Source organism: Seriola dumerili, unplaced genomic scaffold (genome assembly GCF_002260705.1).
Source record: "Seriola dumerili isolate Sdu_G_001 unplaced genomic scaffold, Sdu_1.0 BDQW01004171.1, whole genome shotgun sequence".
Lineage (NCBI taxonomy): Eukaryota > Metazoa > Chordata > Actinopteri > Carangiformes > Carangidae > Seriola > Seriola dumerili.
Genome location: NW_019178426.1, coordinates 72,120 through 88,967, shown reverse-complemented (window position 1 = coordinate 88,967; position 16,848 = coordinate 72,120). Strand labels below are relative to the sequence as shown.

The following is a 16,848-nucleotide window of genomic DNA, read 5'->3' as shown; positions in this document are numbered from 1 at the left end:
CAAGCTTACTTTCTTGTGAGCATGCGAAACTTTAGCGTGCTCACCAGAAACACCCATGTCCTTTAATAAAATGTTAGCTATTCATGAAAGATCTACAATGACGGCACTGTAGCATGCAGCAGAAAGGTGATCATTTGTTGTGATCCGAGCACAGTCGTTGTGAATTCAAGGTATTCTGACATACAACATTAATTCTTTATAAATCAAATCTTTATATGCCATGAAAACCATGACACTTAGAAGAATGAACCGAGAAATGACCTTGAATAATTTCTGACATAATGATGATCAAACAGCTAAATATAAGGACTTATTGTAGCAATCTAATCTAATTCAAATGCCTCAATCAAAATGAAAAAACGGCTCAAATAAATGGTAGCAGATGAAGGCTGTATCAGGTTCTGCAGTCTCTTAGAGTTAGTTTATGTGGTGGGGGCTATAATTAAAAAAAAAAAAAAAAAAAATTGGCTGTCATCCAATCAGCAAGCAGCATCCCAGGTGCAAGACAGCCAGATGAAAAACACCTTAAAATCTCAGCTGTTGGTTTGGCTGGGGCTGCAGAAATTGGATGATTAACTATTACAGAAATGATACAAATTACTATCTAAGATTTAAATACATGATAAACAGTGACTGATTATACCTGCATTTCTAAATGCCAAAGCACTGCAAAGATTAAATTCAGCCTTATCAGTGCATATTTGGTTGATATATGCCAGAACACACAGACATTTTTTATTTTATTTTATTTGCTTGCTTTTTTTTTTTTATCAGTAGAAATTGGTGCGCAGTAAGTGTTAACAATTGCATTTACTTGAAAGCCATCCACACAAGAATTTATTGTAAATGAGATCCAACAAACATCCTGTATTTTCTCACACTTGAGGAAATATGGTTTGAGATAAAGTTAGAATGTTACTGCGGGGGAAAAAAACCTGATGGAAAAGGAAGGATTTAGAAAACACTGCTATAAACAAAATTGTATTACCTTAAAGGACATTGCATTTGAAAAATGGCTGACATAATTACTTGCTTGCAAAGCTATTTGCATATCAGTTTCCTTTTCTGGAAAGGAGTTTAGTCTGTTTCTTTACTTTTTTTCTCATTTATTCTCTCAAGATATACAGTGGAGTCCAAATGTTTTGGACCTGACTACTTCTTTTTTGAATATTGGAAAGTCTTCTCTGTCGCCGTCTCATGCAAAGTGTTGTGATAAATTGCATGTAAGTGATCTTCTCTAAAGTTCAGCTGCCACCCCAAAGGTTTGAACATGTCACAGAAAGAAGAATGAGTGGAAAAAATGATCCACAGCGCAGAGAGGGCTATGCTGGCATTTGGTAGACTGAGGTGATATATTCGTAAAAGGAAAAAAAAAACCTCACACAATAAAAGAATAAATCTGCTCAAGACAATGAAAGAAAGAAAGATTATAACTGTTTTTAAGCTGTGAGCTTTCAAATGTGTATATACGCAGGGAAATAGTGATGTAACTAAAGAGGTCTGTGTAGTATGAATATGTGCACGCTGACTTCTTCCTTAATGATATGATGTCCGAATGGGTCTGTACATCAGTTGTATTCAGTGCTCACTGAAAAAGAAGGTTACACTACAGAGAAAAGAGATATTTAAAAGAAAAAAGAAGAAGAAAAAATACCTTCAAATATTTTCATTCTTCGGCTCGATGGCTCTACAAGACCACTGATATAACAAAAGCAAGCCTCTTTGTGAGAGAAACCCTGCATCTTAAAAAATGTTCAAAGACTCAATTCATGAATATTTTACACGATGTGCCAGAACTTCATCTGAGCATCTGAATGTACTGGAGTCCATCAATAGCCTATCTGTCTTAACACCCAGGCCACACAGCATCTCCCGCGCTCTACCCCTTTTTCTTTCTCTTCCTCTGCCTCCCCTCTCTCCTCTCACAGCCACACACAAGGCCATCCATTCAAAGACCTTCCCCTTCCAGCCTCAGCAGTCCCCTGAGGTGCCTATGTACAGACCATGGTGCCTGGGATTGAAGTGTGAGGCAGTGAGGGAGAGCCACTGGGTCTCGTTGCTTCTTCCTCTCTGATGACGAAGCTCTATAGGACTTCCTTTGACACCCACTCTCAGTTAGATGATGAAGGTGTGTTTGAGAAAAATGATGGCGGATAGAGTTTTTAGTGACATTTTAACACTAATACTTAACACTTCTATAAAAGCCACTTGTCCATGCAAAATACTGTATATACTGTAGTTCAAACTCTGGAAAAGACTGGTGTAATACTTTAGTAATTCATTATTTTGCATGAAAATACAGTAAAAGGAAAAAAAAAACTCAGTTTTTAATTCATTGCTTCCTATAGGAAATGTGATTCATGAAGAGAGATGTCATGAAATTTTCAAAAAGCATTTATAGCATAGCTATAGCTATCACTCAACATGCTTTACACTTTTAATTCAGTGAAAGGTTAAAACCCAGGGATGGATTATCAACCAGGCAAAGCAGGAAACTGCCCCAGGCCTCCAGAACTCCTGGGGCCCTGAAAGCTGCACTGCATGTAAAATGGTTTGTGTTGATTTCATTGACGATCTGTCCAGGAATATGCAACACTGAAGCACAATACATGACATGTGATGGGATCCGTTTCATTACCTAATTTTGACAGAACATCACTGTGTCTAAAAATAGTTTAAACACCTTTATGATTTAATTTTAGTGCTTGTATGGGTCTGAATATATGTGTTTTTATAAAATTACCACACACCAACTTTTGGGGTAGATGGTACCATAATGGTCTGAGTATAAGACAATATTTTTTCCTGCATTTTACATTTGAAAAAATGAGGGTCATCTTACATTCGGAAACATTTCTGTTTTCGCACCTGTCCACTGCGTTCTAGAGGGAGGCTGTTTCAGTCCGAGTGTTGCATAATGAATTGTTTATATAGGCGTATGCATGTTGCATCCGTGTTGCACAATCCTGCATCTCGTTATTTACATCCAGTGCAAGCATTCAGAGCCAGTAAAAGAAGTAGTGAGTCCTATAAGTGGAGAGGTGGAAAATAAGGGTGTGGAGGTCGGGATGTGGCATGTAGTGATTCCAACCTTCATACAGGAAACCACAGTTTGTTTGTTTTTAAAGATAGTGATTGCAGGTTGGCAGTGGGTTCGACACAGTCATTGAACATATTCTGGGGTTTGGCAGAATTACCCAGCACTGATATTCTTGTTTAGCGATAGTGTTGGTTTACAGTGTCTTTTAGAGTTAGCAATCCCTGAAGGAAGTCCAGTAGCTGATAGCTTATGTAAAGAGTTTGCCGACATCGGAGGAAATAAATCCCTGATAAGCGAAACTAAGTCAAAAACATCTATTGAAAGTGTTTCATGTTTCTGAAGCAAAGGCAAAGTTTACCAGATAAGGGCTATCTTATCTTTAGGACTAGTAGTATTTCTGTGAAACTTTCCCAACAGGATTAGTCTGATAAAGTGTATATTATTATTACTATTGTATGTTATGATTTTTTTTTCCACAATCAGGTGTTGGGAAAGGGATGATTGTTTAATATAAAAGCAATGTAGCCTCCAGTACACACTGCACAGAGATTGGGAGGTTAATGGGGGGCCATGCAGCAGCCCCAAGTAGTTCGGTCCTATCATGTTTGCTGTTATTTGAAAAATAATAGTAATTTTTGTGGGATAATGCATTATCCCTCAAAGTATTAGTTTACAACATACATTTACTTTAGTTAAAACAATCTTTTCCGCTAAAGCCTATTTCTCCTGTGCTCTACAGTGAGTTTACTTACACTGCAGTGACTGTTGGGATTTTTAAAACCTCCTGTATGACTCTGATATCCCCACCATTACCGTATACTGTGGCATTTTCTGCTTAAGTAAGCAATGCAGCAGTACATTATTGGACTGAGCCCAAGTGACAGGGCGAGTGTGTTACATATGATGGTAAAGTGAGGCAGAGGGAAGGAGGGCTGGTGACACAGAGCTGGCACAGTGAGAGAGACGCACATTGTACTTTGTGCCGTGAAGAAGGAAGCGCGCGGCTCCTCTCCTCCACATCTCACTTTCCAAACACGGACGGGGAGAAAGCAAAGAAGCCAGGATGTAGAATCAGTTAGAGGATGTCCTCAGATCCTGCTGCTACAGACCGTTCCTTCTAACTCTTGTGGAGCTAGACTCTGGTTAAATCTGCTTCTTTTTTTTTTTTCATTTTTATTTTTTCAATTTTTTTTTAATTTTATTTTGGCGCTCTGCTCGGTGTTAGGAATCTCTCGACCGACCGAGGAGGAGAGGTGCTTGCTCGCTGCTTCATCCCGCTTGATGGATCCGAGCTCCTCTTCGCTCACGTGTAACTGAGGACTCGGTCTTCATAGAAACTCTTCAGTTTCTGTTTGGAAGCGCTGGGAGTGTGTTCCCTCCTCCACTTTTATCGGTGAGTGTTTGCTATCAATATCACTGCATTTCTTATCGTGTTGTCATTGGAAGTGTTAAAGATGCGTCTCGTAATTAGCACGTCAGATGAACAGGTGTATTTGTGTATTTGTTGTAGAAGTTAAGATTATGTGCGCGCGTGAGGAAAGGTATTTTCAGTTGGTTCAAAACGTAACCGACCTTTTGCTCACGTTTTTAATATGTTTACAGGTTGTGTAGAAACACAGGGTATTTACTTCAAACGGCAAATAAACTGACCAGGTACTACAAAAGCAAATTCAAGCCATTAATATATTTACTTTTGAATTAAACCACCAAAGAATTATGTGATAAGATTTCCACATAGATAAATCCGGAGCTGGTTACCTCGTGAACACGATTCAACAGGTCTGTTTCAGTCCATGACTGTCAGTGAGACTAATGATGCTGCTCAGGACAGATAGATTTGTGGTTGTAGTTGTGTCTTCTGATGCTGCTGCTTATGTTGTTAAAGTTTAACTGATTAACTGCATTACATTCACTGTACATTCACATTTGCGGCAAATGTGGGCTTAGGTCTAAAACAGAAGTCATTTGGTTTACAAATGTAACTCAACAAAACCGCTGCAGGCTTTAGATATCAGTAGAAATCTTGAAGTATACAGTATTTCATATGAACTTCATACTGAGGCCAGACCTCATCTTTACCTGTGTGCTGCCTGTCAGGTAGCACTTGTGCTTTATAGTTGTTGCCATACATCAGTGTTTTTGTTTTTTTCCCACAAAATTGGATGACATTTTGGGCAGGTTCTGGTGGATTTGGACAGAGAACAGGGGAGAGTGACTGGAAATTTAATAGAGGGGAAAAGTCATTTGGAACTCGAAATGTCACGGGTTTCATTCTGCTCCTTTTACAGCATCTTGATTGGCAAACATTGATAATTTGGCTGATCATCTGATGTGCTGCTGTTTTCAGCTTTATGTTTCCTCTTTTTTTTACTGCCATTTATTTCTCAGATGCCAGTTCATTTTGAGGCGAGTCGGGTCTGAATGTGAGGAGGGCTTGCTTTGAAGACTGCTTCACAATGGCAACAGGAGTAGCAGCATGGCTTCCTTTCGCTAGGGCAGCAGCCATTGGCTGGATGCCTGTTGCCAACTGCCCCATGCCTGTTGCCCCGAGAGACAACAGTAAGAGACAGGACGAGCTGATCATCCTCAATGTCAGTGGCCGTCGTTTTCAGACCTGGAGAACCACTCTGGACCGCTACCCAGACACCCTACTGGGCAGCTCTGAAAAAGACTTCTTTTACAATGAGGAAACCAAGGAGTACTTCTTTGACCGGGACCCTGACGCCTTCAGAAGCATCCTCAACTTCTACCGGACGGGGAAGCTCCACTACCCCCGTCACGAGTGCATCTCAGCTTACGATGAGGAGCTCACCTTCTTTGGCATCATCCCTGAGATCATCGGTGATTGCTGCTACGAAGAGTACAAGGACAGAAAGAGGGAGAATTTAGAGCGGCTGCAGGATGATCAGGAGGAGAACAAGGACATGAAGCTGCCCAACATGAACTTCAGGGAGACCATGTGGCGAGCCTTTGAGAACCCCCACACCTCCACCATGGCCCTAGTCTTCTACTATGTCACTGGTTTCTTCATCGCCATCTCAGTCATCACTAATGTGGTGGAGACGGTGCCGTGTGGTTCCACTGCCAACCAGAAAGACATGCCATGTGGCGAGCGCTACACCGTGGCGTTCTTTTGCATGGACACCGCCTGCGTCATGATATTCACAGTGGAGTACCTGATGCGCTTGTTCGCTGCGCCTAGCCGTTACCGTTTCATGCGCTCTGTGATGAGCATCATCGACGTGGTGGCCATCTTGCCGTACTACATCGGCCTGGTGATGACCAACAACGAGGATGTGAGCGGCGCCTTTGTGACGCTGCGAGTGTTTCGAGTGTTTCGCATCTTCAAGTTCTCCCGTCACTCACAGGGCCTTCGGATCCTGGGTTATACACTGAAGAGCTGCGCTTCAGAGCTGGGCTTCCTCCTCTTCTCTCTCACCATGGCCATCATCATCTTCGCCACGGTCATGTTCTACGCAGAGAAGGGCTCCAGCTCCAGCAAGTTCACCAGCATCCCAGCCTCTTTCTGGTACACCATTGTCACCATGACGACGCTGGGGTGAGTAATAGACATATGCACACCCATGTGAACACACACACACACACATACACAGACACACATACACACACATACACACACATGCACACACACTTGCAGGTAAATACATGTGTACACATCCTAAGAAGCCACCACCTCTTGTTTCCTGTGCTCTACCTGTATTTGTGTTTGTCACAGAATTAAAACAGCCGTTTATGGTGTTAATAAATGCACTAGATGCATTGTCTTGTGTATTTTTGTATAAATTGAATAATTTATGAAAACCACTTTGAATTTCAAATGAGAATTAAGACAGCCCGCCCACATAACTCAGTACACTACAGCTTATTTGAGGCTGCCAGTGTGAGTAATGGTGGGCAGCGTAGCATTTATCTACCAGTACAAACACTCGTGGCATTTTGTTTACCTCACTTAGAGACAGTGGTTGAATGCACACAATACAGCGAGGTATTGAATAGATGCCCAGATGCTACACAGGTTTGCTTGTGCATTAAGGACTCGACTGATGTAGAATTACATTATATAGTGGGGTTTTTTTTTCGTTTTATCTGTATTTTCATTTGTGGTGCTGTAATGTCTGTTTCCATTTTATTCTCTAAAGAAAATGATGTAGCCTGACCTCAGACATGAAAGAGCACCACTGAACCATTATGATTAAAATGATGCTCATGATAGAAGAAAAAAAAAAGTATAATTATCCAATAAACTAACGCATAATTTTTCCACCTTTGCACCCCTTGTGACATTTAAATGACACGATTCCTTATAACCTTTTGATAAGGTAGTAAGGAGCTTGTTTGATTATTTTACAGAAGGATTATTATTTTTTTATTATGTATTTCTGACAGATTTCTTTTCTCCTAATTGACACCAGACCAGAAGCAGCGTATTTATGGTTTAGGCAATCGGTGTAAAAATGCCTTGTGAGGAATTAATTTAACTGCATTAGAAAGTCGGATCTCTCTGCCGCGTTCCTGGAGGCGAGGTGTCCCATGAGAGATCCTCTGTCACCTTTATTATGATTCCACTATGCTCTTAATCTTTCAGACAAGCTTGCTAAGGTTCAGTGCCATGAATGGCAGGGTGAACTTGAAAGTGTTCCCGAAGTTAGGCTGGGTGAAGTAGTCTATTATGAAGGCACAGTGGAAGAATAATTATGAGTTCCTGCAAATCACTTTGTAACTCAGGCTTTCTTTGTAGGTAATGCTGTATATATAAATGCAAGACTTGGGATAAAATGGCATGGCTCCAAAATGCATTAGGTGGCCACACTAATGCAAATGAGTGTTAGACATGTATTTCTGAAGACAAATGGCTAAATCATCAGACAGGAAAAGCATTAACATTGTCTTAACACAATACCCACATGCCCACGTGTACTTTGAAAGGGTTTTTTGGTTCATGTAATTCCTCCTTTTTGTCCACACAGGCTGTGAGGAGATTCCTTCCTAACATTATTCCAGTGTAAGTGAATACCTTCCAAAAGTTGGATTCTAGGGTTGTAAAGTAATTTCATACAACACAGAAAAGCAGTAAATCCTCACATTTGAGAAGCTGTAACCGGTGAGTATTTGGTATTTTTCACTGATGAATTACTTACCTATCAATCAGTTATCAAAACTGTTGATTCTTTTTCTGGATGGATTTTTAGTGCAGATGTTCACCGTTGTTTTCCCACCCCTGCAGCTCACCAAGGAAACACAGTCCGAGTTATAGTGGGTATCTCCCAGAGTTACAGTCGAAATTCCCTCTTTGTATATACACAGACCGCTGAAGCTTCATATTAATTTCAGACTACATTCTTGCACAGAAAGTCGATTGTGTCCTCATCACTCGCCCTGACGTTGCTCTAGGAAGGGATCTCTTCACAACCACTATGGACAGAAGGAACAATTACAGCAACCATGGTGGAAAGTAACTAAGTACATTTACTCAAGTACTGTACATAAGTACTGTTTTGAGGTACTTGTACTTCTGCTCCACTATATTTCAGAGGGAAATGTTACACTTCCTACTCCACTACATTTGCTCGACATAAACTTATGTCAAACAACATATTGTTCAAGATTAAACCGGTGGTTTCCGATGTTTTCGGCTTCTAACAGCTCCACCAAATAATGATTCTTGTCTCTTAGCTTCTCACATGGTTTCCTTTTTAATAAATGTTCAAATCATCCAATAGCTTAACAAAAATCAAAGATGAGAGAAAAAGTCTAAAAACTGAAAACTGATTTATGTACCAGAACTTGTTTTTTCTTCTTTTCTCTCCCATTAATTGTCTCACAACACCTCAGAATTACCTGCTGTCCCTGTATATAAAACTGTATATAAAGTAGTTGAAACTAGCTCCACCTCCAGTCGCTACAATAGTTAGGCTACATGCTGCTTACATTCTTGATTCTTCAGTATTAATCTTAGAATAATACTTTTACTTAAGTAAGATTTTTCATGTAGGACTTTTACTTGTAATGAAGTATTTTTACATTCGAACTTCACATAAGTAAAGGATCTGAGTCCTTCTCCCACCACTGCCAATAACTCAATGTTCAGTTGGCAGTTACACCTACTCTTAGCCATTCAGTAGTACAGTTTGTAATTACCTTTCTGTGGTACTTTTCATCGTCAGTGGCAGAGTCCACCATTCCCGCACTAGAATTAAATTACCAACTAGAACTGAAATCCATAATTATGAAAAAATGTGAACCTGTCCTTGCCAAAAATAATTGTAAATAAAGTCTCATCTAAGACACTTTTTTACAAGTATACTTCTCCAAACAGGACCATAGGCTGAGAGCTTTAAAACCTGTATACATTGTGTCAGAAGAGCTGTGATTTCTGCAGTGTTCTTTATTGAGTGATCTGCTCAGTAAATATGAATACTGGACAGGAGAATGTGTAGGCTGTTATGCTGCCCCTGAATTGACCCTTATTAAGGTTCATGACGTGACCTTGGAATTCTAACAAAGTATGTCCAGTTTCCCTGCCGAGGAGTGTTTAACTGGCAACTTTCTGTCATTTAAAGTGACATTACTGTTGTTTCAGAACAGAGAACTGTTATTTATTCTTCAGGTTGAGGTCAGTGTGTCGCAGATTTGTATCTTCACAAATAAAGAAACAGAAACCAGATGAAAAGTCAAGCATGGATCTCCACCCCAGAATAGCTCTTTTAGTCTCTCCCTCTCCCTCTGAATGAGGGCTAATCAGGCTGCGTAACCTTACCTGTGCTACAGTATTTGTATTTTTGTATTTTTGTATTTGTGTGTGTGTGTGTGTGTGTGTGTGTGTGTGTGTGTGTGTGTGTGTGTGTGTGTGTGTGTGTGTGTGTGTGTGTGTGTGTGTTATAAGAGAGTCTTTTTTATCACACATTCTAAAGGAGAGAAATGCCAAGGTGAAAGCATTATGCAAATTTTGAACCCTGAACAATGAGTTTGAGTGTGGAGTAGGCAGCAGCACTGAGAGTCTATCTACAGCTCCAACAATGGTGATCCTCATAGCTAACCAAGGACAGTCAGGAATCAGGAAAATTATCAATTGATGTCCAAGGCTCACACAATCATTTTGTGAATATTAATATTTAGTATTTATTTTTCTATATGTTCAATATATAAAATTCATGATTTGAATGAATGAAATTCTGTTCATTTTATTTTCTTCTAAATAGGATCTTACCGTGTTTGTTTAGTCCTTTTATTGTTCAGATTTTAAACACAACAGAGAATTCAAAAGAGAATTTTAAATTGGCATTGTTTCAAAGATGGGAATCATATTTTATTATGTGATGCTGGGCTTTGTTTCTGTGCTGCCCAACATGAATCCCCTTCTTCCCCTCCATGAACATTGAATGAATATGTCAAAAAATACAAACACATGCAGGAACAGTACTCCAACCCACACCTCAAAACAAAATCAGGTAGGTGAACATGAGAGTCTACAAATAGAGATTCTCGTACAGTTTCTTTAATGTGCAGAAAATGAGGCTAATCCCTGCGTAATTATAGCTGCTATGTGAATGCCCAGTAGCCTTTCATGAAGCTGTGTGTGCCCTCCCACCTGTCACCTGTTGATCTGCTCACCTGCTGAAAGGACGTATGCTCAGCCAATAAGGTCACCAATAATCCATACGTCGAAGTACAAAAAAAGGCACAGGGTGAAAAAAAAATCTTAATCTTGTAACACTTCGTTTTAGTGTTTTAACTTTTCTAGTCAATTTTGTCAAAGTGATCTCTCTTCTTCTTGTTTTTATCTGCGTGTGTGTGTGTGTGTGTGTGTGTGTGTGTGTGTGTGTGTGTGTGTGTGTTCATGACCATGTGTGTTTGTTTGTGTAATGACTATTCATATCTGACTGACACATAAAACAAATTGCACTCACTTCCAAGTCCATTTCAGTTTTTATTTCCGTTTCAACAAAAAGCTGCAAACTTTCATCATCAGATGGTAAACAAGATGCTGGAATACATTTTTGTCTCACTCCATACTGTAGTGTTTTCTATTCTTTTTCAGCAAATCAAAGCACTTCACAGCAAACATACACATACTGCACACCCAGTTTATTGTACATTCATCATCAGTCTAACCTCAACACAGACATTTAGCTATAATGTGAAAAGTTCTGACGTTGACAGTTTAAAGTCAAGGCTGTCAACATTTCCATGAAATTTATACAGATTCCCAAAGAGCAAATACACACATTGATATGCTGATTCATTCTCTCTCTCTCACTCACACACACACACACACACACACACACACACACACACACACACACACACACACACACACACACACACACACACACTTACTGCCTTTGATCTTGTCTCACCGTTATGACCTGCCTCTCTGCGTCCTCTCCGTGTCTGCGTGAGCCCAGACAGCGCAGCACAGCAGTTCTGGGTAATGGGCTGTAGCTGAGGGAGATGAGAAGGGGGAAGGGGACTGGCTGGCTGTATAATCAGCCGCTTTCACTGTCCAGGAGCAGGGGTGTTAAATCAACCTCAGGTGGCTGATAAAAGGATCTGGATTGAATCTCAGCAAGGTCCGCTCCCTGCGGCTGCCTGCTGCCTGCTGCCTGCTGGCGCTGTCGGAGCCGACCGGATTCGCGGCCATCGGCATCAGTGGGACAGGATCCTAAAGATTGATGAGGAAGGAGAAAGCCCTCTCTCGCCCCTATCTTTCTCTCCCCAACTATCTTTCTCTCCCCTCATCCCCCATGAGTCTCCCAGGGGAACGGCTATTTTGAGAACACAGGCCCTGTGTATGAAAGGGAATTATCTGTTTCAACTATAATCTGATACACGATGCAGGCACAATGGATGAGAGCGATCGCTTTTACCTGCGTGACAGGTGCACTGGAAGCGAAGGTTCACTGGCACGCCACCGCGTCTCCCAAGTCACCCACGCCTCTAAAAACTTTATTAACCCAATAATGAGAGAAATATTAATGAGGTGTGCATTGAAATCTGACTCTGGTTTTATAATTAGAGTGATTCTCCCAGTTGTAGAGTCCTGGTCCTGGACGGAGGCTTGTTCTGTAGCAGAAAGTGAGAAAATGTTGTTATGCATGTAGGTCATGTTCCCATCTCTGCCTTAATCAGTGGCTATATATAATCTGCTTTTTTCTTCAGAGAGACTTTTAGCTCGCTCCCCTCTGTGTTCTCTGCTCAACATCTCTATTAGACAAAGTGGACTGGGCCTAGGGGCCAAAGGCAGGAAGAGAGAGGTCAGATGAATTGTGCTTCAGGTTCACAAAAACTCTTTGGTGCAAGTTTGGTCGAAATGAGAAGAAAGTGGCCGAGAAAGGCCAAGTAAAACTTAATTTGATTCACTGTTGCGTCTGTTTTGGTTCAGTGTCCGCATTCATAAACCACACTGTCATACCCATGCTTATGTATGCACTGGAACTAATGATTATTTTCATTATTGATTAAGCGAGCGATTAATTTTTCAGTGAATCCATCAAGTTCAAATTATACTTTCTCTTTCTGTGTAGCCATGAGGGCCCATGCATGAGAGTACATGCATACGTCTGTACGTGCATACACCCAGTGTGGGGCTTTATGACGTTATAGAATGACAAAGTCTGCAGACAGAGAAGGTCTTGGTGGATGGTTAGGTCAACAAAACATTAGACTTTGACACAGGAAACTACAATGTTGGTTTCTGTGAACTGTAACCCAAACCTTGATGTTTCTCAAACTCTAACCTAGTCTGTTTTTGTGCCTAAATTTATAACTAAACCTCATCCATAACAGTGTTGGAAAAAAAGAAAAAGTTGTATTTCTTTGCAAAAGTGATTTGAAGCAGTTTTGGAAGGGACTGATATGTGATGTTGTCAAGCTGACAGTGGTGAAAATGTTTGCTCTGGAGCACAATTATTAGAGGTGTCATGTCGGTTGGAGGACTTGTTGAACACGACCCTGTCAGTTTTGGAGCAATGTGGGCCTTTAATCATTTAATTAATGTTCATCAAAATGTCAAACTGTGAAAGAAGTACCCATCTTTTTCTCCAAACAACACTTCAAACCCCAAAGCTGTTCAGTTTTCTGCATTATGAAAGGGAGAGAGCCTGAACATTTCAGAAGCTGGAGCCAGCAAATTTTTGGCATTTGGCCTAAGATATGACTTATCAGTTATCAAACCTATAGTTGGCTATTTTTCTGTCTATCAGCATCGGCTTATTTCGATCACAAGCATACAAATATATTCCTCCATAGAAACAGTTGAAACATACTTGTTCAGACTTTATTCTTGTGCGTCAGCGTTGCTAACCTGACGCACCAGATTGTTTGTCGCACAGAACCATCTGTGAAGGCTTCGTTGGAAACTGTTTGAAAAAGGGTTGGTGCTTTCAAAAAATACCTGGCAGGTGATTGGATTGCGCATAAAAGTCACTGTCACAAATACCAAGATGGTTGCTTCTCTGTGGCAGCCTGTAGTTCCTCCCTCGTAGGACGCTGATTGTTCCGAACCATTGTAGTTTGTCCACGAGGCGATTGCTTGGAGCCTGATTGCAAGGTTACAACCTTGCTGTTGTCTAGTTTGATCGTTCGGAAACCGGCATCTTTTCAACAAATGATAAGCTGTGTCTGTCTGTACTTTGTCTTGAAGTTTGTGTTCCTCATCAACACTTTAGAACAAGTCAATGAGGTTAATTGTCTAACTTAAACTACAATAAGAAAAGTCTAGAGAAGTGAGTTTAGTCATAAGAAAGAAAGCAATAATCTCAAGCCTGGTTTTGATGAAAGGTATTCTTAAAGGCATTCTTAGCTTGGCACCCGGTTCTGTGTAAAGGGATTAATTAACACTGGGTAGAACAAAGACTCTCATGTTGGGAGTGAATTAATAGTCTGTGTGAGTGTGTTAGTTTTTGCAGCATATACAGTATCCTTTTGCTTCTTTTTTTATTGTTTTTTTATCAAAATGTGGAATCTCTGTGTGGAAAAATTGGATGGGTGTCTGGTGTTCTGCCTTTTGATTTGCATGCTATGTAAACAAATCTCTATCTATATTTTCCTTGCATTTGTGTGCTGAGACATTATATTTCCACTTAATACAATGGATAATTGGTAACACAAGGGGGGAGTTTGGATGGCATTCAGGAAAGAAATAAATGCCAATTAATTCTGGAATGACATACATTGTTTTGTTAATAATTCAGGATCTCTGCGCCAAGCTGAAACAAAACTGGGATGTAGTGCTGCATAGTTTCTAAGTGGGAATATTCTTTCACACAAATCATCAGAGGTTTCATATCGTGGTGGTTTTCGGCAGCCTGCTTTCAGATATAAATAATGGGCTATTTTGCTGCCTCGCTGAACCCATGGGGTCAAAATGAGCGCAGCTTGTAGGAAATTAGAAATATTCTTGCCTTTATCAGACCAAGTTCCACTTGGAGCCAATTTCCCAACACAAGGCTCTCTAATAGAAACCTTTCTAACGATAGCTGTGGAATTTAATTTAGCCCCAACATGGGTTCATTTAACACCTAAACTCATTTAAAAAGAATTAAACTTGCAAAGGATAGTGGTGTCTGGAAAGCTTAATGACCTCTGCTCTTTCTCGCTATTTCTCTCTTACCGGCGTGGTAAAATGGCCACAGTCTTATCCGAGTGTACCATGTGCTCAACACACACACACACACACACACACACACACACACTCACACACACACAGGCATGCGTATATCCTGCATTTAACCTTCATCACTGCCTTTAGTTCTTTTTTTCAGGGTGGAGCAGCATCACAATATGTGCAAAAAAAAATCACTAGTCCAATCATCAAATCATGTTTGATCTACATTTAACACATTGTAGGCACAGAGAGCGGCAGTCACACAAGTATCAATGTTTTTACCTTCTGACATGGTTGGACAACATGTCATATGAACTACTTTTTGAGCATAAGCCCACCCTCAACATTATCTTTGCACCATTTTCTCAAGAACAAACTATATAGAAACCTCAACTATTGACAGGTGCAGGAGATATCATTCAATTTTGATCTTCCTTAAAGCAGTATTAATTTTTTTTTTTTTTTTTTTATCACTTGCTGTAAACACATGTTAGCAAACAGTTGCCTATTTACACATCCAGCAGACATAGAGCAACAGTATCATCCCCATGAGGTTGTGTTTCTGGCCATGCAAATGCAAGCCCAATATTAATTCTTCTTTTAGATCTTTTTGTAGCCTGAAGTGAATATCTGGCTCTTTGGCTGCCAAATGATCTACTATATTTTCACTAGATAGTTGCTAACTTTGTTGCTGCTGTTTGATGCTGGGCTTGTTGTGCAGACTTGTTTGTCTGAGCTTTTTCTTCTGCCTGCTGTGGCTGAAAACTACGCTGATGAGAGCAGTGACACTAATCCAAAACTATAACATTGTGGGCTGTAAAACCAAAACAATGAGCTGAAGGATGCTAAAAAAGTTTTCTAGAACTGAGAGAAACAACAGACAGTTCATTCTAATGAGTTTATCATTTCTTTAGACACCTTGAATATAACACACAGTCACATAATCTATTCTTAATATAAGATTATTATTAGTGTAGTTTTAAAACTACAGTAGCATTTTATATAAATAATTTAAATGAATTTCAAAAAATAGTAAAGTCATTTTTACAACTTGAGTTGTGCACTGAACTCATTTCTTTACCCTCTAAAACAGCAACAACAACTAAGTTATTACACATCAGTTTAATAACTTAGTTTTTAATTAATTTAGTCAATTCCTTTATATTCCCATTTATCTGAAATCAGGCAATTCTGGCATCACTGAACAATCCTTTATCCATCTTCAGAGTGATCCAGCTTGAAAAGGCCGAACTGTTCACTCAGTTTCTGCTGTCACTGGACTCCAATTTTTTTTCACTTTCATCTTTTTGTCTTTCATCTCTTTTTCTCTTTTTAGCCATAATTGTTTAGCACTCTCTTTTTTGCCAGTAAGGTATAATGGTTGTTTTTCATACCTGACTTGAGCACTGATCACACAGACTGTATGGTAAACACCAGCAGCTTCGGCATACTGTACCAGGAAATGTACTCTTCATATAGTCTGAACATAGCAGTAAACAGCCTTCAAACAGTGGGACCTGTGCTTTGTTGTTTGTTGTATAACAAAGCCTATTATAAACCTGTTGAAGCATCTTTTTCCTTTTTCCCTAACAAATCATTTAGTGCTCCTTTAATTGAGATTAACAAAAAGAGTGGCGAGAAGACTGGCAGCCTCGACATTTTTATTGCAGCTGGGTTGGATTTTGTTTCATGTCAGCTTACTTCAGAAAGTCTTTTCCACTTAATCAAGAGCTGTTAGTGACTATAATCTTTCTTCTTGCTCTCCACATGAAACACAAAGAGACAGGGCTGCCTCTGTGTGTGTGTGTGTGTGTGTGTGTGTGTGTGTGCGTGTGTGCGTCTGTGTGTGGAGGGTGATGCCAACTTTTTTGTAAGAAGCAACAGGACATTTTGATGAGAGAAACACAAAGTGACACTTTTAGAGACCTTTTTTTAAACACTACATTTTCTAAGTTGTCTTCTTTAGTAACATAAGTCGGTGTTTGGTTGCCCATGACATGTCTCCTAAGGCTGCTGTGTGATCTCACCCTTAGCGAGAGTAGCATCGGGCTGTTGCCCACAGTTAGCAGAGTGGAGGTGGAGCGCTGGCATGAAGACACTCGTCTGAGTGTTCATGCCAGACGAGTGTGTGTGTGTGTGTGTGTCATTGAATTTGGCACGCTAAGGTCAACAAAGTGAGGGG

The 16,848-nt window shown here is 40.1% G+C and overlaps 1 protein-coding gene across 1 annotated transcript in view; it reads left to right on the top strand.

Moving 5' to 3' along the window:
* Window positions 1-5,496: 5,496 nt before the first annotated feature.
* LOC111239707 (potassium voltage-gated channel subfamily D member 3-like) overlaps window positions 5,497-16,848 on the top strand; it is a 78,294-nt gene continuing 66,942 nt past the window's right edge. The window contains exon 1 of the mRNA XM_022769605.1: window positions 5,497-6,599. Within this exon, the coding sequence (XP_022625326.1) occupies window positions 5,497-6,599 (1,103 nt within the window). The remainder of the gene's footprint in view (window positions 6,600-16,848) is intronic.